This window comes from Acanthisitta chloris, unplaced genomic scaffold (genome assembly GCF_000695815.1).
Source record: "Acanthisitta chloris isolate BGI_N310 unplaced genomic scaffold, ASM69581v1 scaffold2139, whole genome shotgun sequence".
Lineage (NCBI taxonomy): Eukaryota > Metazoa > Chordata > Aves > Passeriformes > Acanthisittidae > Acanthisitta > Acanthisitta chloris.
In genome coordinates, this window is record NW_008692904.1 from 65,435 (window position 1) to 88,027 (window position 22,593).

Below are 22,593 nucleotides of genomic sequence, written 5' to 3' on the forward strand. Positions count from 1 at the left end.
AAGTGAAATGAAATGATGAAAGGCAAGCATGTTGTTCCCACCACATGCTGCCTAGAATTCTTGTGCTTATAGATGACATCAATTTCACAGGAGCAAAAGCTGCAAAACAGGTCCAGCAAGCCTGTTTTTCATTTTTGAGCCGCATATTGTGCTTGAAATCTGGGTTTCATTTCATAATGAATTACAAGTCAGCTAGGGAAAATCAGTGAACTAGTTCTGACGTGAATGACCAATACCAGAACATCATGATCTCTCTTCTGGATTAATTTAGTGATGTTGGAAACTTCTTTCACTGATCTAAACTTGACTTTTCTGATAGGAACCAGAACCAAGGTTTAGAGTATAAACCCTGAAGATGGCAGAAAGACCACCTCACTGCATCTATGACCTTTTGCATTGTGAATAGAAGAACAAACTAAAGTTGTGTCCCCTTTTTTTTTTCCCTAGGAAAAAACTTAAGAGAGCTCATTACTGGATATCAACATGAAAACAGGAATTTACCTACTTCTCTTAAGTGAAATATGTGTTGAAATCATCAAGGCTGGCACCAAACCTGTAATTCCAAAGGAAAAAGAGAACAATTTCTTGGAAAGGAATAAAAATGTCAGTATTTCTCAAGAGTGGTTTCAGCATAAAAATCTCTCTAAGCCTCTTGAAGACCAAGGTCTTGAAGATTTCACTCTTTACAACTTCACTGAAAAGACTGCAAATTTTGGATTTAACCTCTACAGAAAAATTGCCATGACACATGATAACAATGTAATCATCTCTCCCCTTTCTCTATCAGCTCTCATGACTGTATATATGCTGGCAGCCAAAGGGGAAACATACAGACAAATAGTCAAAAGTCTAAACCTCGATGTCTTGAAGGACAAAGTGGATCACCAACATTTACCATCTCTGTTTAAACAACTGATAGGTAACATCACAATGAATGAAGAACTTCTTCTTGTGCAAGGCACTCTTTCTTTTATCCCAGAGGACTTCATGCTCAAAGAGTCTTTCCTCAATTTATCTAAGCAGTACTTTGACATGGAATTCCTCAGAGTGGACTTTGACAACTTTACACAGGCAAAACTTCTTATAAATCAAAACATTAATAAAAGGACCAAAGGAAAAATCCCAGAGCTTTTTGAAGAGCTTGACCGCCATAATAAACTGCTACTTGTGGACTACATTGTCTTTAAAGGTAATTGCTGTTTCCATTTTGCAAAATTATTACTTATTAGAAGAATCATGACTCTTATCCTCAGCTACATTAGGGGGAGCTTAAATGAATTCAGATTTCTTGTTTTCTCCATGTCTCTATCTAGATTTACTTCCTTCTATTAGGTTCAGTTAATAGGAAATGATTTTTCATGATAGAGAACCACAATTCTTCTATGCTTTCTTACATACAATAGAGTCTCAAAGAGAATAAAAAGCCCTGCATCAAACCGTCTCAATCCACCTCCAAACGATCCCTCTTTATTACTATAAAGCATATTTAATTTTCATTCGCCCATTAAAATGAAAAAGCCTTAATAACGAACCGTCTCAATCCACCTCCAAATGATCCCTCTTTATTACTATAAAGCACATTTAATTTTCATTCACCCATTAAAATGAAAAAGCCTTAATAACAATAGTCTTTTGAATCCATAAAATCACGGACTGATTTCAAATAGTACATAAAACTAGTGAAATAAAAATCATTTCTCTATTCCCATCAAGCATCTTTTTCCCCAGAGGAGCACAAGTACCCCATTATATTACCTTAAAGCAGGGAGGGAAAGAAATAGCTGTGATGGGCAGCAACCATTCTGTGGAAAGGTCTTCTACTGCCAATTATCTTATGCTCCTTCACCTCGTTGAGGTCTTTCTGACTTAGAAGGTATGTAAGGGCCTCTAAGAAGAGGTCCTGGCAATGACTAGGAGCCATGGCTCACCCTTTACTCTGAAACAGCCACACAGAAGCCAGAGACACTCGGTTAGGCAAAAAGCAAAGACAAAGAGATCAGACAAAAAATGGGATAAGAGGAATGCTGTGCAGAGAACCCACAGCCACAGCCACTACTCCAGCCCAAAGCACTCAGATGTCATCCATGGAAAGCCTATTTATAGAAATGCACACACGAGAAGAAAGAAAATTGCCATACAGCCTCCCTAAGAACCAAGTTTAATCTTTCATATTTGCAAAAATGCAGTTTGTCCAATGCCAAAGTTACTTTTCCTGGCAGAAAACCAGTAAAAAGAGATAAACGGCTGTGGCTGCATTTGAAAGCAATGGCAGATATCAGAACCATCAGTATAGAAGAGAACACATTCCAGTGTACCTTACAAGTCAGTGCACTGCTGAATCCTCATCCAAAATATTGTATAATTAATTTAAATACAGGATAGTGGACAGCTGGTAGAGATTTTCAGAGAAGATGACATGTTGATAAGGGGCAGATGCTCACAAGGCATTTAATAAACAATGGGATATCAATCCTGAACTCGAGTGGCAACTAATCCACCTTAGAAAAGTATTTCCCTTCTTTCTGTGCAAATGAAGGAGTCTATTTTGTGGGATTACTTCCTTTTTCTGCTATAAAAACGCAAATATAATATAAAATGTACTGCAATCGTCATCCACTTATTCCAGACACAATTGACAACCACTTCAACTAGATACAGAAAATATCCTATAGCTTTTTTAATGGTTTCTGAACAAATCTAAATGCACATAATTATTTAATCTCTTTCTTTTCTCAGGCAAGTGGGTCTATCCATTTAATTCCCAATTCACAGAAATGGAGACTTTCCACATAAACAAATACAGAAGGGTACAGGTGCCCATGATGTTCAAGTCAGATAAAATTAATTCAACTTTTGATGAGAACCTAAGATGCACTGTGATAAAGATACCATACAGAGGGAATGCCTACATGCTGATTGTTATCCCAGAAAAAGAGGGAGACTACATTTCACTTGAAGACCATTTGACTACAGAGCTTGTGGAATCCTGGCTTGGAAACATGAAAATCAGGTATTACTTTGATACCCATGGGCCTTAATTCCTTTGATGTCTACTGCAGCATAGCAACAAATCAAAGCAGAGATTAGCTACCCTTCCTAAGCCTTTTCACATGCTGGCATCTCTGTGGCATTACTTATCCACAGAGTAGAAGTCCTTTAATGTTCTATCCACAGCCCAAGTGGCATGTGAAAGTTTCTAGTGTGAGGGGATGAAGCTTTGGCTCACCTCAGTTAAAAGTGTCCATCTCCCTGAGGGCATAGTCAATCAAGTCTTTTCTCTTCATATTCTTCCTTAGGCCTTCTCTCTCCTTAAATTTAACACTGCTAAATAAAGTCCACAATAAATCTAGACATGCAGTACATCTATTAAACATTTCTTACCAGTGGAAACGCAGACTAATGGATAAATTTGAATATGAAAGTGTAAAGCCAAATTATTCCTGTGAAATGCAATTCCTGAAGTGACAATTCTTTTCACTGGACAGTAAGTTAGTGTGTCACCCTGGTATCAGGGCACTGGAAGTGCTGGTGGAAGTATTTTATACAGAGAAGGAAACGAATTCTAGCATCTTTGGCAGTTAACAGGTCAGAGATGATTTTCTGTCAACCTAAATGCCAGCAGAGACTCTTCAGGCTTTGTCCCTTCTTTTTCTGTGTAAAGCTTAATTCCTCAGCAGTGTGCATTTTAGTACTCAAGTGATCTATTGCATAATCCAAGTTTGCACTGAACTTTTTTTTTTCCAAACAGAAAAGTGGATATTTCATTTCCAAAGTTCAAGCTAGAGCAAAAATACAAAATGAAGAAGCTACTTTATGCTCTTGGAATTAAAAAACTCTTTACAGGCACAGCAGATCTTAGTCATCTCACAGACCAAGAATATACATCAGTTTCACAGGTAAGTCTTCTAAAATTATTTGCTATTTGGCTTATAATAGCATATAAATGGCCCAGTCAAGAGAATGGCATTTAGATTTATAGGGACACTAACAGCAAAGTACCTCATCTGCCAGGTACATGCAATCTGCACAGCTTAATCAGTATGGATCCCATTTCAAGTACAAGGTGTGTAGAAGGAAGGGGCAGCTACATTTCAAAGGTGCTCAACACCTCCCAAAGCTAAACCATCACAGGAGAAAAGCTCTGCCTTACGAAGAATATGGTTGGCAGGGAAGGAGCACAATTGCACAAAAACTGTGAAGAAGAAAGACATTATAAATGACAGTCAAATGGCAAAAGCCAGAGCAGGGAAGGAAACCCCAAGAGGGAACTCCTCACGCACTCCAGAGACAGGTGTATTTCTCAAAAAATAAAGAACTTTACAAAGTTCAAATCATAAAATCTCAAAAGGTAACGGTGAGAAACAGAAGTCAAAGCAGTCCTGCCTTTCCTTCTGCATACCATGGAAGAGCAAAAACAATCTCACAGCAAAGCATTAGCACAACACATTTGTACTCCAACCCAAAGAGATGTTCCACTTCATATGCAGCATCACCTAGAGCAAGTTTCTGATGACCATGCCCAGCTTTTGAATATATCCAGAAGGAAAAATCCACAGTATCTCTGGGCAGCCTGTGCCAGTGCTCACTCAACCTCACACGAAAAAGTGTTTCCTCCTGTATTTCAATTAGTGCCCACTGCCTCTGGTCCTGTCACTGGGCACCACTGAAGTGCTTGGCTACATTTTCCTTTGGGTATTTGTACCCCATGAGAAAGAATCCTTCTGGTGCTGCTGTTACAAGTCTCCTACACCAAATCCTTACAGAGGCGATTGTGATTTGCCTGAACTGCTAATGAGGTGATATAAACACTCCTATACAAGTTTCAAAAATCTACAGGTTTTCAAAATTGTGCCGGCTTAACAAAACCACCTTTCTGGGAAAATACAGCATCCTAAGAATAAATATTTAATGGATAAAATTCCAGTAATTTTCAGTTTGGTATAAACTATTTCACTGTTGGGAAACACAGCGGCTATCTGCAGCACTTTTCTCCCTTCCTCTTGATCATGCAACTTTCACACTGATTCTCAGCAGTTAACTCTATTGTGTTCTGAAAAAAAAATCATACTAACAGTAGCTGCTAACTGATATTAGAAGCAATATGTGTATCAGCTACAAAGTGCCAGAGGAGCAGCCTGTCCCTGTGAATCATGAAAGTTAACTTCATTATTTAAGCATGTTTAGCAGGGAACTCAACACTGGCAAATTCCTTTAACTGTCTTCACGTAAGTAATTCCTAGAATTAGGAGTTTGGGAGTTAGAAATGCACTAGCTGACCAGGCAGTTTACCAACACAGACCCAAACAGAAGAAACACTCAGAGCTACACGCAGGTTGAAAGAACAAAAATGGAAAAGAATCAGATTCTGCTGGGCTGCAATTTCAGTGGGAAGGGAAGGCTCTCAAATCAATCCAGGAATGTACCTAATTGCTGTACATATTTAATCTGTGCTACCAAATGTACAAATTAGAAATATACAGGAAAATTGGTGCCAAGACTGGCGCATTTCTCTAAGTTCTCACAAAATCAACTGTGAATTACATATCCAGCCAGTGTTCGTGACTGATGAAAACACACTTCCTACTTTGGAGAAACTCTCCCTGTGACACTTCCTACTTTGGAGAAACTCTCCCTTGCACAGTTAGGTGTCAAAGAAAAGCACTATGGAAATGCAGTGGTTGCTTCATGGTACTGCAAGAACAAAATATCTTCATCTCTAAGTGAGGTTTATGCTCATAAACACGGAAGAACCCAATGACTCCTGAACTAGCATCCCCACTGTGGGTACTGTGGTCACGGTGGCTGTGCTAACTCCTCTGCTGCTGAATCAGACAGCAAATGTGTCTACAAGTCTAACAGTTAGACAGCACTGACCTACTCCTTTTAATCCTTAACAGAAGCCTACTTCAACTGAATGCCTTCACTTGGAAAAATATTCATCTTAATATTTTTTCTGTCACACATTTTATTTCTACATTGCACTTCAGGTTGTCCAAAAGGCAGTAATTGAAGTGGATGAAGAAGGAACTGAGGCTGCAGCAGCCAGTGGCTCAGAAATAACTGCATTCACAGTGCCTCCTGTCATCAAAGTGGACAGACCGTTCCTTTTCATGATTTTTGAAGAAACTTTTAAAACATTACTGTTCATTGGTAGGGTTGTTGATCCAACAGAGATGTGAATAAAGGTAACAGTTTCTATTCTTTGGTATGTAAGAGGCTTTATTTCTATTTTAATAATTTATATTGCAAATGAAAGTGAATTATGAAATGTGAAAACCTGTTTTGTCTCTCCAGATAGCACTAGGTCACCCTAGCAATATTTTATTAATGCCAAGTAACAAGTTAAATTCACTAAGGCTCAAACTGACAAAAATGCGACTTGCAAAATCTACCTTTGAAATTAAGAAACCCCAACAAACACCGAACTGAACTTTCAAAATTCAGTATTTTAGTCACAAGTCTGAATAAAAATCTCCAGAGATTCATATGCCAAAATATTCAGGAAGCTCATTACTAAACACTGCAGGTTCCTCAATATTATCTTCTCTTGCAGAGAGCCTAGTGACCTCTATATTAGTAGAATTTTGTCACTTATAAAAACAGAAGTAATATCAAGCTCTAAAATATAATTTATAGTCTTTGTCTATTTTATTACTGTAGAAATTGCACTGAGTCTATCATGAAATCTGCATTGTCTGTGAGTGTGACCTCTTTCAAAGTGTTTATTCAGAGTATCAAATCACCTCATTTTCTCAGGGTACATGATGTGCCTGCTTTTAAAATAATCTTGAATTAAACCCAAACTTATTCTGAAAAATAACTTAGGTGTCCTGAATCTGGAAAATCTCAACCTATACCACTACATAACACCAAACTGGGCCTCTCCTAAAACCAAAATTTCAGCCTGTAATATCATCTAGACATCAGGGTGAACTATGTAACAGGACTCTATGCCCGAACCAAGACACACTTTGGGAGGAAAAAACATCCCTCCGTAAAAGTGAAACAACTCTTTTCACAGAGTTGATCCTATAATCCAAAAGGTATTGCCAAAATGTCTCAGAAAAATATTTCCATAATCAAAATGCAATTAACTTTATTCAAGCAGAGCAGTGATTCCATCAGAGTGGCGAGATCTAAACACTTAGTAATTTCAACTAGCAGAATCCTACATACAAACTGTGAAACAACACAAAAAGCAACTTCTAGCTTTATATAACTAACAGATCCAAGCCTTACTCTGCTTGCTCATACAACTTTCACAAAACAGTTGGCCAAAAGGGGCCAGAAAAGTTTCCAAAATCACTTGGCAAGGAGCTTCAAAGGTGCCTGTCAGTAAACACACATAGACAGATGCATCTGTGAGAGAAGATACAGAAGATACCTCACAGGATAAAGCTGGCAAACCTTGAAAATCACCTCAGTTACCATTAGGTGTCTGCCCACAACACCCCAGACACTGGTGCAAGCCTCTGACAAAGGGATTTAGCAGGCAGGCACTGGTATCTGACTAGACAATGAAGGTGCATCTAACCTAACTACACATTGCAGTATGAATGTACTTGGAAAGAGAATCACTCCTTCCTGCCACTGGTCTATATGAGAACCACCTGATTGCACTGTACAGTTGACCTTCAGCTGTTATTCTGGACCCAGAGTTGACCAGTAGGTAAAAACAATGCTCTGAAGGGTTCAAACTTACTGGTGCTGTTCAAGAGAACCAACCCAGAGTACTGCCAAGAGAAACTGCAGGTCTGTAATGTGAAGGACTAATGAAAGTACTCACCAGAGGTACTGCACAGGGAAAATGTCCAGTCCAAAAATGTCTAAATAGAGCATTTAAAGATTACATAGCAGGAACTTAATATATAACAGGGTTACTGAGTGGAGCACATGTTACTGGCATTAAATAAATTAATCAATTAAGAATGACAGACAAATGGCAGCCAAGGACAGACTGCATCATTACACACTTAAGTGGAGAAAGTGCTTGGATTCAAGTTTCTGAACTCACTGGCTGTTCTGCATTGCCCTAATAAAAGCATCAAAAGGTCAGACACAGTTCTGAGTCCTGTTCTGCAGCTCACTAGTGCTGATCAGAGTTGGGTGCCTGGCAGAAGTCAGACTGAGAACACACTGAGCAGCCTCCTGTGGCCCGTGGGTGAGCAGCTGTAGCTGGGCACATTGGCTTAGTTGTCTCTGGGAAACTGGGGGTATCTGTTTTCATTAATGCGACAAAAGCAGAACCAAGGAAGAGCCAGCATAGGTCATCTGTATATCTGTATCAATAATGCATGTTAAACATCATTAACTCTGGAAGAAGCTTTCAAAGGAATCTGTGATTTACAGGATCCTACACCAGGCTGCAGAACACACTGAAAACTTAGGTGCTTCCACAGAACTCAAACAATGCCTGTGACTTAAGGCAGAGAACACAGCTAAATCCAACTGTGCTGTCAGAAGATTAAGAACTCAAGACAAAGAAATACTGCTAAATCCAAAGACACATTTTGTACTTCACACAAGACAGAATACATCCAGTATTATTACTGTTTATAAGAAATACCCTCTATAGGTAAATGGTTTTATTTATTTTAATTATAAAAGATGCCCTGAGAAATCTTTTTTTGTTAAGAACATGCATGTACAGCATTGTCCTAGGTTTTATTTTAAGTCATCATACATATTTTTATATTATAAAAAGTGACCACGCACGCATATGCATTCACAGATCAGATCATCTTTATCATACACCAGTGAATTTTAAAAACCACATATTTCTGTTATCAATGTGTTTATGCTGCCTCCATTTTGAAACAGAGAAGCTGACAATAGCTTCATAGGCTCTCTCTCGAGTACTGGCATAAATAGAACTTTTTAAAATAGGATTGCATGTTTTTCCACGGACAAATTTGGATAGAAACATTAGCATTGATATAAACAAATGCAGATGACATCACTGAACCAGGACAGCTTGCAATAGCAGCTGATTAAAAACTAGATTCGTTATTATAAATTATTCAAGTGAAAATACAATCTGAAATACTAAAAATTAAAACAAGTATTTATACAACAAAGCTCATGAAATAAAATTTTCTTTTTACATCATCTGGAGACATTTGCTTTTAGGTCCTTTTGAAGCTTACACAGGGTTTTCATGAACTTAGTACTTGTAAAAACATTAACTCCAAATTCACAGCACAATGCTACAAAAGTTTGTGGGTTTTTATAGACTGATCAATGGTCCTGGACTTTGGTCTTAAATAAGGTTTGCAGATTCTTTAAAATGTGGGATAACTTTTTAATATTCATAACAATTCTTCTATTTCTTGCATAAAACATGGGTGCTAAGAGTTGCTAAAATTGTAAATAAGCCAATTAAATAATGGGTATGTGCATTCTAAATCCAAGAACTGGAACTACAAAGGCATAATTGAAGAAAACAAAATCTTCTCTTTAGCTGCAGCAGTTAAGAGCACATAGCCAAAGTTATATTTCATATCATTTCACTACGACATTAGAATTCTGCAACTGTTAACATTGTTTATCAGAACATATTTTACAGCTTGGAATTTTATTTAAAAGATTTATTTAGAAGTTTGAACATTGCAGGATGCATTTTATTCATTCCAGGCATCAGAGAGTCCCATCTGCTGCTCCCACCTTATCTCACCCAAATGTTGCTTCCACCAGTCTCTGGTTCCCTCTTTTTGGCTGTCAGATGATCTAGGAGTTTGATTTTCTGTTTTTGCTTCAAATAAAAGAAGAAACACATATAATATGTTGTTGATATATTATTAAATAACATAACAGAATAAACAGCTATTGTGTGCAATGTTTTAACATAACTCTTTGCTGCTGTACTTTAAAAATTTCTAGCTGTTCTACTGCACCCACTGCAAAGCCAGACAGAAACATTCTGCATTCCACACAAGGAGGATGAAGTTCTCCACTAGGCTGGCTACAGAAGGTCCTGCAGAGATCCACCTGAGTGAGATGGTTAAGGCAGTATGAGCAGTTTACTCATGGCTACTACTAGTGCCAGACATCTCCAGCTTGAACCATGATAAAATCTGGGCAAAGTGGACATGGGGATGAGAAAGAAACTAAGAGCTCTTTATGGTATGATTTCGAGCATGACCACAATGCCATTTGGGCAATTTCTGGACTTCTCATGCCTTCATTTTTTAATCTTTAAATATACTGTTTTTCAGCTTCACAAAGTTGTAGCTACTGCAATTAACAACTGCTTGTATTGGTCAGAAATATTTCAAATAACAGGGCTTAACTCTGTGGAAATATTAATTTGCATCAGTATTTTAAGCTATCATTTACAAATAAGACAAATAATATATTGGCCTGTTTCACCCTTTTAAAACTGATGGATATTTCAAAACAGTTATAAACTATTACAAAGTATCAGTTGTCAGGACACCTATTAGCTTCATCATAGAAATAGGACACAAACATTCCCACCCAGAACTCCTAGCACCTTAAACATCAGGATGAAAACATGATTAGAAGCCATAAGTAACCAACTCAAAGTGTAGTAGATCCATTGCAGAACTACTTCATCTTGTGCTCAACTTCCTAAGTAACAATTACATGACTGGGTGAAAGACACTACTTTAATATACTTACACATATAATTATTATGACATGGTCACACAGCAAATTGGATATCTTACAGATCAGTTGTGGATGTCTTATAAAATAATGATATCGATTTATCACAAAAAAATTAATTTCTATGCAACAATAAATCTACTCCCACTTTTTACAGGATGGGAAACCTGTACCACTCATTCTTGATGGAAGTTTTGACTGAGAGTGAAATAAAATCAGGCACTGTCTGTATGTCTGTAGGCAAGATGCAAAATGCCTAAATGCTGTCCATAAAGGGGATATTTTTATTGATGAATCTATGACATCTCTAAATAGTTTTAAACAATTGCATATTGTTTAATTGCAACTGTTTATTGCAATCAGTCATATTACAGCCATGTAAACTCAAGCAAAACAGCTTATACCTATCTTAATCTCATAAAGCTGAAAACATTAGGAATAATATAATAAAGCTACATAGCATAATGATGCAAGATGAGATTGATAGAATGCAGTGTTCATGAATCATGTCAATGTCTGCACTATGATGATTCATCATCTCACTGGCAACTCTTCAACAGAAAAGTCAGAAAAGCACATCTGCTCTGCAAACTGATTTAAGATCTCTTGTGGGACAAAGTACTCAACCAGTGCTCTCTGTGATTCTTTCCTATTCATAAGGCATTTCAAGCAGGTATTAATCTCTTTTGTGATTCCACCATTAAGTTATGTTGGTGCATCTTCAGCATAACTCTCGCATTTTCTATTGCCTGAGTTTTGCCTAAGGTCTAGCAAATGACATCAATGCTAATGGTCACTTTCTTGTCACCTGCTTGTGAGCACTGGGTCAGGATTTACTGACCTGTTTTTTCTTGCATCTTTATTATTTGCAAAATGAAAGAATATTTTAATTGGCACACACACCTGAAATGGGACAAACCAAATGTTTGAATTCATATGGCAAGTAAAGACTGGGGTTTTCCACCAAAGTAACTCTGAGTTTTGAAAAAGTTCTGGAGCATTACCATGAATTGGTCAGGCACTGGAATTGATTGCCCAGGGAGGTGGTGGAGTCACCATCCCTGGAAGTGTTTAAGAGACATCTGGATCTGATGCTGGAGGATATGGCTTAGGGTTTAGGGCTTACAGCAGAGTGACAAGCTAATGATTGGACTCGATGATCTCAGAGGTCTCCTCCACCCTTGATGACTCTATGATTCTATGATATATGAAATCAGAAATTCTTCATCCCTGCAAACTGCTCTATATTGTCAAAAGTGAACATTTGCCAATTTTCACTAGAGCAATTTTATGGAAAACATTACACTTAAGGTATTGAATAATATTTTGTACAAACACACATCAATTTGAACTAAGAATCATTAATTGTATCTGTTTATAGTTTAAACAACATGCTACTGCCCATATAATGCACATAATTACTTATAAAAAAGAAACATAGTAGAAGTTACCTTACTTAAGCTGCAGAGCCAACAAACTAAAAGCTACTAGGGCTTGCCAGAATTAAGATGAGATGGTTGGTGCAAAGTTTAAGCAGCACATATGTAAATTTACATGATGATAGAGTCTAAATATATACTCAATTATTACTTTCTCACAAGTTTTCTGCCTTAGTGAGTCCACTGAAGATGACAGTCATTCATGAGCATCTATTCAATTGCACCTCTCACTGCACAATTTTCAAATTCTTCTTTCAGTCAGAGTCATTTCTGTCAACTGCTTATATATTTGCACATCAACTTTTTCCATCATTCAACTTAGAAAATAATGTTTCCTTGAAACTTATGCTTTGCATATGTGTATATTTAGCACTAGGACTGACTTCCTGAATACATCTACTGCCAAACACTCCTGTATCTGTATCTCTTAATATCTCCTTACAGAGTTGCTCCATTTTCTTATGAAAACAATTAAGTATTGGGCCAGATTACCGAAGAGAAATTGAATCTGCAGCGCAGCAGACATTATACCAACATGAGAGATGTGTTTTCCCATAAGAACACAGAACATTAAAACTCTGATTCAGAATTAAAAGTAGGCCACTCTAAGCCTCCTTCTTTCTCCAAAAATGTTTTTCTTCCCCTGGTATATCCCCTTGGCTTCTGACACTATGCAGTTTAGGGATTTTCTGAACCAGAGAAAGCATCCAGATCTCTGTGTTTCAACAGATACCTACTTTCAAATTCTCAGCTGTTAAGGCATCCATTTGGGAACAATTTGAGACTTGAAGGTGACTCTCTTGCATTCCACTCTCCTGCCTGAAGACAAAGGTGAAAAGTGCTCTGCACCTGCTTCTGTCCCTTTGTTTTCAAAAAAAAGATATCAGTTTTATTTTAAGTGACAAATAAAAGAACCTTTGAAACTTGGAAAAGTTTTATGTGATGTAAAAAATATGTCTAACTAACCTTTGCACCTCACTGCTTTGTGAAAATCCATTTATTTTCCTCAAATCCTTGTGAGACAGAGGAGTAATTGGAATTTCTACAATGATTGCTAAAAAAAGTTACAACATTTGAACAAATTTGGTGGTTTTAAAGTGAAGGAACAGAGGCATTAGAGTGGAAGAACATGAGGTTTTGAGCACACCTAATTTTTGAAACTACATAGCACTGTATGATGTTTGATGTACTCAAGGTACATTTCCCACTTACTTTATAGATAGCTGGCAATGTCAGCATGTCTACTAACCTAACTATTGAGTTTGAAATGATGCACTTTAAAATAAGTGACCACCTAATGATCCCCTATAAAGTCTGAAGTACTGTGGGTGTTATTAAGGAGGAGGCATTAAACACTGGCAAACACAGGGAGAGAGCACAAGTTACTCAGCACCTTAAGGTACTACTACTGTGAAACCACTTACTCAACACAAACAGTCCATCTTCATTCACTACTTACTTACCTTCCAACCTTTTATACAAAGAAAATCAAGTTTAAAAGCAATAGGTCACTGTGCAAGCTTAAGTTCATTCCAGAAAAAAATTGCATCTGATACAGTGAAGATTGTAAAACTCCAGAAGAAAAAAATCAAGTATGCAAGTAGCTGAATGAATGCTGTTCAGAGAACTTCTTCTATGTTTGCTAAACTTTTGAGTGTTTTATTTCACAATTTAGGAATTTTATTAATTTAAAACTGTGAGTAAAGTTGAGGAGATGTTCTGGTTTGTTTTCTCAAGGAATCTGAAAATACTGAAGTAGAAAAATATGTTCATACCGATACTTAATTCACAAAAAAAAAGACTATTGAAAGGATAACACTATTGTTTCCTCTTTACACCTGGCAAAACAGTGTAAGGTGTTTCCTCATTCCAATCTTAGCTTTTAGTTGCAGTTCCTATTACACTTAAGTGTCTTTTCCCAAACAGCCTCCCCTTCCTGCTATAGGTGATTCTCTTCCTTTCTCTCTTCTGCCTTGGCTAGGAATGCAAATCTCTGCTAGCACAGAAGAGACTCAGTTTAAGCACCCAAAATTACAGCTGATCCAATGATAGTAATTTAGAGCTTGCTACAAGTTAAAGTGTAGAAGAAATCTGCAGGGACTTTGCTGCCAGAGTCTACAGAGATTTGAGTATGTGTCACAGTCATTTTCTAAGAATTACAGTTTTAGCACAGGAGCAAACAAATACATCTTTGATTTTGCTCTTGCAAAGCGTTGAACAGTTGAGGCTGCTGTGTAAAGAAGATGAGCCTGAGGGAGATGCCTAGCATTGAGTTTTTTTAATCTAAACAACTAAGGCAAGGCAAAGAAGGCAGCATTAATACCAAGAAGCAGCATCAGTTCATTCTAAGTCTCAAAATTCATCATGAAATTGTTACATAATGATACACAAACATATCTATAAGTGCGAAAATGAAAAATTAAGTAGTCTAAAAATACTTATATTCTATTTCTCCAACTACAGGCAGCTAAATCACCATGACTGTAGTTTTACATATCAAAGGCACTAACCTTCACTTTGTCCCATTCTCCCCTCCCCATAATGTACCACCTGAATGCAAACATGTGCAGCAGAAACAATGTGAAAGACTAATTAGAAGGTAATGCCATCTTAAAAACAGTTATAATTGCATACATCACATTTCTACCCTGCTATTTCAGTAGTTCAAAATCTGAGTGCTGCTCTATCATAAATACAGGCTTAATTTTACATGACTCTTTTAATTCCCTTTGAAAACTCTTGGTTTAACCTCTTGCCAGCCACTTACATGCTCATCTTTCGGGACTGACTCTCCTTATTCCCATTGTTCTTTTGGTCAGTTGAGTTAAATAAGTTGCGAGAAGAACTAGAAGGGAAAACAGAATTCCCACTACTGCCAGTAGAATGAGCCCGGAATGAATCATCTGAAATAAAGAGCTGCAGCTTAGACAAAGGATTTTGACTGGGAAAAAATACACAGAGAGTAAACAGAATGAGCTGTTCTTCCTGTGGCAATAGTGGCATATTTCCTGTGGCACTAACACAAAATTTCAAAGGAATGGTATCAATGTTTCTTCAAGCATTTTAATGGAAAAAAACACTAAATAAAAATAATTAGAGTATGTTTTTGGAAGAAAAAATGAACACATTCAATGCACGAAAATAGCAGGATTTATTTGGCCAATTTTTAGCTGCTTAAAATTTAGATATTTAATGTCAGTTAATCATCTAGTGTCTATTGGGAGTGAATGGAAAGGTAGGTTCCTCTAGAAAGCATTCATCTCAGTCTTATCTTTAATCACCCAAACTCTTCAGCATCAACTGGAGAGAAGTGCAAACAGCACTTTCTCTCTTCTGATTCAGTAGAAATTATCCACAATATTACTCAAGCAAAATATGTGTTGGCAAACTGCAAACTCAATGTTTCTGAGATATCCAAAATTCAAATCAGGACACAACAAACTAATTTTATTTTTACTACTTTTAAAAGCAACTTTAAACAAATGCATAAGGAAAAAAAAAAAGAATCTGAAAAACAGACTAATTAGACAGGCACTTAAATGCTCAAATATATTGGAGATCTCTTATTCTGCTTCCTTTAGAAGAATGACATCTTACATGTGCCTGTTTAACTGGGCCCACACATTCAGCACCCACACAAAATCCTGAAGCAAAATATAATATAATAACCTACTTACCACTAAAGGATAACATACAACTCTTTCAAAAAAACTGATACTGATGTATCCTGTAGCAGAACTTTTACTTAAAACAACAAACAAAACAAAACCAAATTGCTTATTTCAGAGTGTTGCTCTCAATTGTATCATCCTGCTGTTTAGTAATACTGGAGGTTATTTCTCAGTCTATATAAAAAACTTACACGAGAAAGTTTTTATGAATTTCAGTTTTTTTATGACTTTTACGAATTTGATGCTGAAATTTAAGAAATAGCAGAACTTTTACTTAAAACAACAAACAAAACAAAACCAAATTGCTTATTTCAGAGTGTTGCTCTCAATTGTATCATCCTGCTGTTTAGTAATACTGGAGGTTATTTCTCAGTCTATATAAAAAACTTACACGAGAAAGTTTTTATGAATTTCAGTTTTTTTATGACTTTTACGAATTTGATGCTGAAATTTAAGAAATTTATGAACTTAGATTTAGCTTTTCACATTGAAAATTATTTTTAATATATGACAAAAGGTGACATTAACTTCAAAGGAGCTCCTAACAATTTGTAGGCTTCAGCATGCCCTAGATGGTATTTCTTCCCACAGTTAATCAATTAAACAGAAAGCTGAAAATTTAGGACACCATTCAGTGAGCACTTCACTACTTCCACAGACTCATGAGCATATAATTCCATCATAGTTATCTATTAGTTAACAGTTGCCTATGAGTTAAGCAATGAAGATAATACAGATACTTAGGACACTTGTCTATGTTGCTGTATTTTGGATGCAGTGCTTGAGTACTGAAAGACTGGCTTCGAACCAACTTGGATTTTTTTTCTTCTTTGCCTAAAATTAGACAGAGCAAACATTTTTTAATATGACTATCACTGGATTCCCTCGATAACTAAGAACACTTTTAAATATAATTTTCTGTCAACCTGTTTCAGCTGAAGGAAATGATTTAAATACTTCAATAAAAACAAACCAAAAATAAACCCTAGGTCAATATTTATATACTACAGAATAAAACAAAACTAGAAACCATAGAAAAGAGATTCAGTTCTAGGAGTTTAATCTTTTCCTCTGTGCAGTAGGTGAAACTTTGTTCCACAGATGTCAACAGCAGATTTGCTGGGGTTGAACATGCTGATGTGAGATCAAAGCATTCCAGGAGAGTTTTGAAACAGTTCTCACCTGCTGATGTACCAGAAGAGTTTCCAGGAACAGAGAGATTGATACTTTTTGCCAACACTGATGATGTTTTACTGTCTCTACCTAAAAAAAAAAAGTCCACTAGAAACGTTTCTCTCTTAAAGCTTAAATCTATATACGAGAGAGGACATAACATATTACAGTCCTGGGACAAACAGTAATAATATCTAACTCAGTGCTACTAACACTTCAGAAATACCACAGACAAGTACTTACATCAGGTCCCAAAATGAAAAATATCAGAGAATAAAACTGTAATGCACTTTATTAATAAAGCCAAACATTTTCCTTCTAATATAAGGAGGCCAGTTTTCATAAATAACTTTAGGAATACATAGAAACAAATTTTATTGCCACTTTCTAAAACTCTCTTTAGTACACAAAGTCCCTTTTCTGCTCCCTTCCCTTCTACCTTTGTAGAAAAGTAATGCACGCACAATAACATAAACAAACTTACGCTTCTTTTCAAACATTTTATCATTAATATTTGCAGATCTTCCTTCATTTTGCTGCTTCTCTTTTTCTAATTGTTCCTAAAAACAAAAAAGAATAATTCTCTTAGATATTACTCAGAAAAAAATAAATTGTGTTTCAAGTAGGGATGGCTTCCAAATCACCAAAATAACAGTTAATTTCTACTGTGTCCTACTAGCAGTACAACCCCTGGTGAATATCCAGAGAACTAATTAAATAGCACAGAATGAACTCAGGGTACATATCCCATAAAAAAATCACATTCTGAGGAAACCTCAGAGTTGAAGTTCACATTTATAACATTATTAAAATTATGCCTGACCTTTGTTTTTATAAAGTTTAAAAAGATACAGAACTTGGTAGCTGGCAATGTAAAATTTTTGCATTACACAGATACTCTGATAATAGAACTGGCAATATTTTGACTTCAAACACACAAGTTAGTGAAAATGTTTATGTCAAATGGTGTGTCGCATATACTTAAACTTTATAAAGATCTAAAATTAACATCTGCAGTGGATAATCTTTATGCAAAATAAAGCCAACTATACAAAATTGTTCAGGTTCATAGAATTCATATGCCTTCCTGTAATATTAGCTAGCCTTAAAATCACTTTTGAGAGCACATCAATAGACAGAAGACAAGTGTTGACACAGCTGCATCAATAACTTCAAAGGTCAGTACTTGCTTCAGGATTCTTGTGAATAGGTATCACGCCAACTTCAAACAGCTATATAGTATTAGCTTATTTTCTGTACTGTCTTCATGATAAAAAGTGTTAAGCAAACCATAATTGCTCTACTCCTTTTTTTTTTCATTCCACTCTAATTACTACCAGAGTTTAAAAAAAAAGAGGTAATTAATTCAGGTCAAGGTTGCTGGAATATAGTTTTGACAAAGTCAGTTACTAAAATTAAGGAAACTTATTAGCACATTCAGTAATTAAATCTCTAGCAGTCAGATCCATTTCAGTGGGCTGAATGGCTCCTCATCTATTTGAGACTGCAACATGTCACAATTTCCTGTGTGCATCTCTGGCCTGTCTCTCACAGATAATGCTTAATGAGGCCTTTCTGCTACAGAAGGTTTGCCCATATCCATGGGCTATATCATAAAAATTCAGGTATTCTTATAAAGTAGAGCTGTAGTAACTGGGTAAAAATTAATGTTATACAATACACAACAACACAGAGCACACCGGAGAATATTTTCCACAGCCCCAAAAAGCTTCCACTATAAAAGCATTGATTGAATCTACATGAAGACCTTGATGATTCTATGATTCTAAGATGGCTAAAGCCACGTTCAAGACTTTGAATATGTGCATGCAGGTCCTGAGAAATAGTTGCACCTCGGGCTTGAGCTAATGGGTGGTGGCAGGAAGAACATGAGTCAGGTATTGTGACCAGAGAATATAAGCTGCCCAAGATAAGACCTGCAGTACCTACAGTGGTATTTTTTGGACAGTCTTGAATCTGTTCTGGTTCACTATGGAGAAGTTCATTTACTACAAGTCAGAAGAACCATGCTAATGAAATTTGGATTCTTCTAAATCCTATCAGCTTCTTAGCTTCTCCCACCTCAGGCTGCAGAGGAGGCAGCAGAACAGAGCACTGGAGTGATCTAATCTAAGCTTTGTGAAGATGTAGTATGTGGTGAAGATGTAAGCTACGTGGTGAAATGCTTACTGCAGCTTTGTTTTAATTTCTTTTATTTTTCTGGCTACAGGAAAGCCTGTAACACATAGAGCCTCCTTGGGCTTCCTTGGCACAAAGGAAGATATGACATTAATTTCTTTGCCTAGGGAAGCTGTATATGAATTCTGAGGTGTTTCATGAATCAATTTATTATATATATGGTGTTTTTCAATGAACTCCAGTTTGCCTTTCTCATTGATACATAAATTTTAGGCAGGAAAGAAAAGGATGTTATATCTTACTTTGAAGGACTTAACCCTACTGTAAAGTCTACAATGAAACCACACATGAATTATGAATCTACCAGGTCTCTCCATAATATGCATTTCCCCTACCTTTAAATTATTGCCTCATTGATATTTAGATACAAACTATTACCAAAAAATCACAGTGTACTGATAAAATATACCATTTCCAAAAGGAGATGCTCTTGTCTCTCTTTTTCTTGATCCAATAAATCATTTTCGTAAAATCTTTTCTGAAACTTCAAAATAAAATCAATAAAAATAAAAAAATCACTACATGAAAATAGAAATTAAAAGTGCTTGATAAGTAGCAAAGCTAATTAGTACTTACAGCATCTACAGAGATCTCCATTCTGTCCAGTTCTAACACTGTCTAGAAAGAAAATTAAAACATTATTTATTCTTACTCAACACTTTTAACTAAAAAAACTGTCCAGATAAGAAGCTGCAAATAGTGGTATTCAAAATTATATGCCTTTTCTTCCTAAATAGTTGAAGCCTATGCTTTTATTTTCACGCTACAAATGCAGTTAAAAACTGTCAGAGAGTATTCTCAGAGCCCTGCTGGGACTCACGATGAATAGAATCATAGATTATCTACAGAGAACTCAAAATACACTCAAGGAAAGCACAGAAGCAAGAACAGCTAAAGCACAGGCTTAGGAACCAAGACTGAAAAAACCAGCTCAGGAATCTGTGGGTAACCCAGAATGCTCCACACAGGTGTTCACCCAATCTGCCCTGCAGACTGGCCCTGGGAGGAAGTCACCTACTTTAGGTATTTCACTTCACAGTTTCTAAATTTAAGACTAAGCATGGGCATCCCTTAAAGATGCACTTTTTTTGAATATTCACATTACAGAGACATTTGTAACATTTCAAAATCCTGCAAGTGATTTTAAAAGGACATTGAAGTGCTGGAGTGATTCCAGCCAAGGGCAATGGGGCTCAGAAAAGGTCTGGAAAACATGTCCTGTGAGGAAGGGTTGAGGGAATTGGGTTTGTTTAGCCTTGAGAAGAGTCTCAGGAGTGACCTCATGGCACTCTACAACTACCTGACAGGGGTTGTAGAGAGGTGGGGGATGTCTCTCCTGCCAGGGCTGCAGGGAGAGGACTGGAGGGAATGGCCTTGAGTTGAGACAGAGGAGAGTCAGAATAGATGGTAGGAAAAATGTTTTCCCTGTCAGGGTGTTTGGGCACTGGAACAGATTGCCCAGAGAGGTGGTGGAGCCACCATCCCTGGAAGTGTTCAAGAGGCATCTGGACCTGGTGCTGGAGGATATGGTTTAGGGTTCAGGGGCTACAGCAGAGTGACAGGTTAATGGTTTTACTTGATGATATCAGAGGTCTCCTCCAACCTTGATGATTCTATGATTTTAAGTGCTTTATGTGTATATTGTAAAATATATAGATTAACATATCTTTATCTCAAAGACCTGATCATTTTTACTAGGATCAACATTTAATGCTATCTCTAGTCATCTGCTATTTTTTCATAAACAGTCATTGAGCCAAAATCTTGAATTCAATCACTAGAAAATAACTGCAATTTAAGTAACCAAGGAAACCCCAACACTCTTAAATTTCACAGAATGCACTATACTACATCATCTTTTAATTGTTCAAAATTACATAACAGACATTAGAAAATTTAATCTCTTGTTCTAACATCAAAAAAAAAGTCAACAGAAACACAACTTCAATCATCTTAATTTTTAATGGTAACCCCAAGACTAAATGTTGCTGAAAAAGAAAAATGCTTACTCTTTTTACAATAGTCAGGACATCTTTGTCTTTCTCTTGACACAGAAGTTTCCTTATACATAATTCCAACTGCTGAAGTAAATGTTTATCAGTGGGAATCTTCAGAGTAGATTTAACTTTTGGCAACAAATAGCATAGCTTCATTCTAAAAAAAAGAAAGCACAAATATTCATCTTTTGATGCAGATGTTTAATCAGTGCTATTAATTTCATGCTAACATTTCACATAAAAAATAACCAAGTTGGTAGGTATTATTTTTTAGAAGTGACTGTTGCTTATGTGTCGTAACCTTTGTGATGTGGTAACATTGTGATCCGTAACACTCAAAAAAATTTCTCATATGAATTCATCTTACCATTTTTATAGCTTTAAATCATTTTAACTTCACAAATTCCCATTACAAAAGGAGCTACACTGTAGAAAGCCAGAATATTATGTCCTTGTTTCAAAAGCTTGTTTTAAAATCATGGGTTAACAGCTATGTCTAACCTCTAAACTTCACTCCCCTGCAGACAGTGCATTCCTTTTGTAAAAGGAGTTAGGGAACAATCCTGGAAAGAATTATGACAAAATTAATTTTAATGTCAGTTAAGGGATTTCAAGTTAGTTCAAGTTGCCATTCATTTTTAATATTGCATCCATAGAGCTTTTAATTAAAATATTTGTTAAAAGCAATAAGCTACTTCAGATTATATACAAATTTAGTTTATTGTTTTAATATAATCTTCTTAGTGATGAGACATGGCTGCTAACATATATGCACAAAACAGCTTTGTTTTTAGCATCCTGCTGAGTTGAGATGTGGTAGTTATACTAAGCACAGTGTCTGTTTAAACAGTTTCACTTGGTAATAAACAGTACACGGTGAAGTTCAGTGACTGCTCAGGTGTATGTGCAAATCATCCTTGTGTCTCTGTGCACTGTTAGTACTAGATGTTCAGACATGTTAATGACAATGTGAATTACACACAGCAGAAACAAGATTAAAAGCATAAAATCACAGAAAATATGTGACCAGAAAAAAAAAATCTATTTTTTTATTGGTATTAACTCCCTGATCCCTATCTGTGTATAAAACAGCAAAAAAAAAATGACTACAAAAGTAACAGAAAAAACACCTTATAAAAATAAGGAACATACCAAATTCCCTTATATTATACTATTCTTTGTCAATTTTCTTTACTAATGAAGTAGATATACTTTTACATAAGGTAAAACCTATTCTAACTTGTTAAACTGAGGCCACTGAAAGAATTGCTTGCGTGTTTTACTTTACATATAGTGACGGTGAAATGGATGGAAACTAATGGAGACTGAAGTTATGTTTTTCTCTCTATAACCATAAACAGTACATTACTTTCTTCTCATCTACTTCAGGCTCCTCTGCCTCACTGCTCCCTTCTCTCCCAAACCCTGATGCTTTTGATCAGTCCCTCAAATATGCAGACTGACCTCTATCTGTGATTTTCTAACATC

At 36.3% G+C, this 22,593-nt stretch overlaps 2 protein-coding genes across 2 annotated transcripts in view; one reads left to right on the forward strand and one right to left on the reverse strand.

Annotated features, from left to right (window-relative positions):
• The first annotated feature begins 483 nt into the window (after window positions 1-483).
• On the forward strand, window positions 484-6,216 carry SERPINA10 (serpin peptidase inhibitor, clade A (alpha-1 antiproteinase, antitrypsin), member 10). Its single transcript, XM_009082836.1, has 4 exons — window positions 484-1,189; window positions 2,737-3,010; window positions 3,749-3,896; window positions 5,988-6,216. Exons 1-4 carry the CDS (start codon window positions 484-486, stop codon window positions 6,177-6,179), a joined length of 1,320 nt encoding a protein of 439 aa, XP_009081084.1. The 3' UTR covers window positions 6,180-6,216.
• Window positions 6,217-9,726: 3,510 nt separating this feature from the next.
• PPP4R4 (protein phosphatase 4, regulatory subunit 4) overlaps window positions 9,727-22,593 on the reverse strand; it is a 69,712-nt gene continuing 56,845 nt past the window's right edge. The window contains 10 exon segments of the mRNA XM_009082837.1: window positions 9,727-9,751; window positions 14,833-14,968; window positions 15,743-15,781; window positions 15,784-15,809; window positions 16,477-16,570; window positions 16,919-16,999; window positions 17,394-17,469; window positions 19,518-19,592; window positions 19,685-19,726; window positions 21,118-21,262. Of these exon segments, the coding sequence (XP_009081085.1) occupies window positions 9,727-9,751; window positions 14,833-14,968; window positions 15,743-15,781; window positions 15,784-15,809; window positions 16,477-16,570; window positions 16,919-16,999; window positions 17,394-17,469; window positions 19,518-19,592; window positions 19,685-19,726; window positions 21,118-21,262 (739 nt within the window).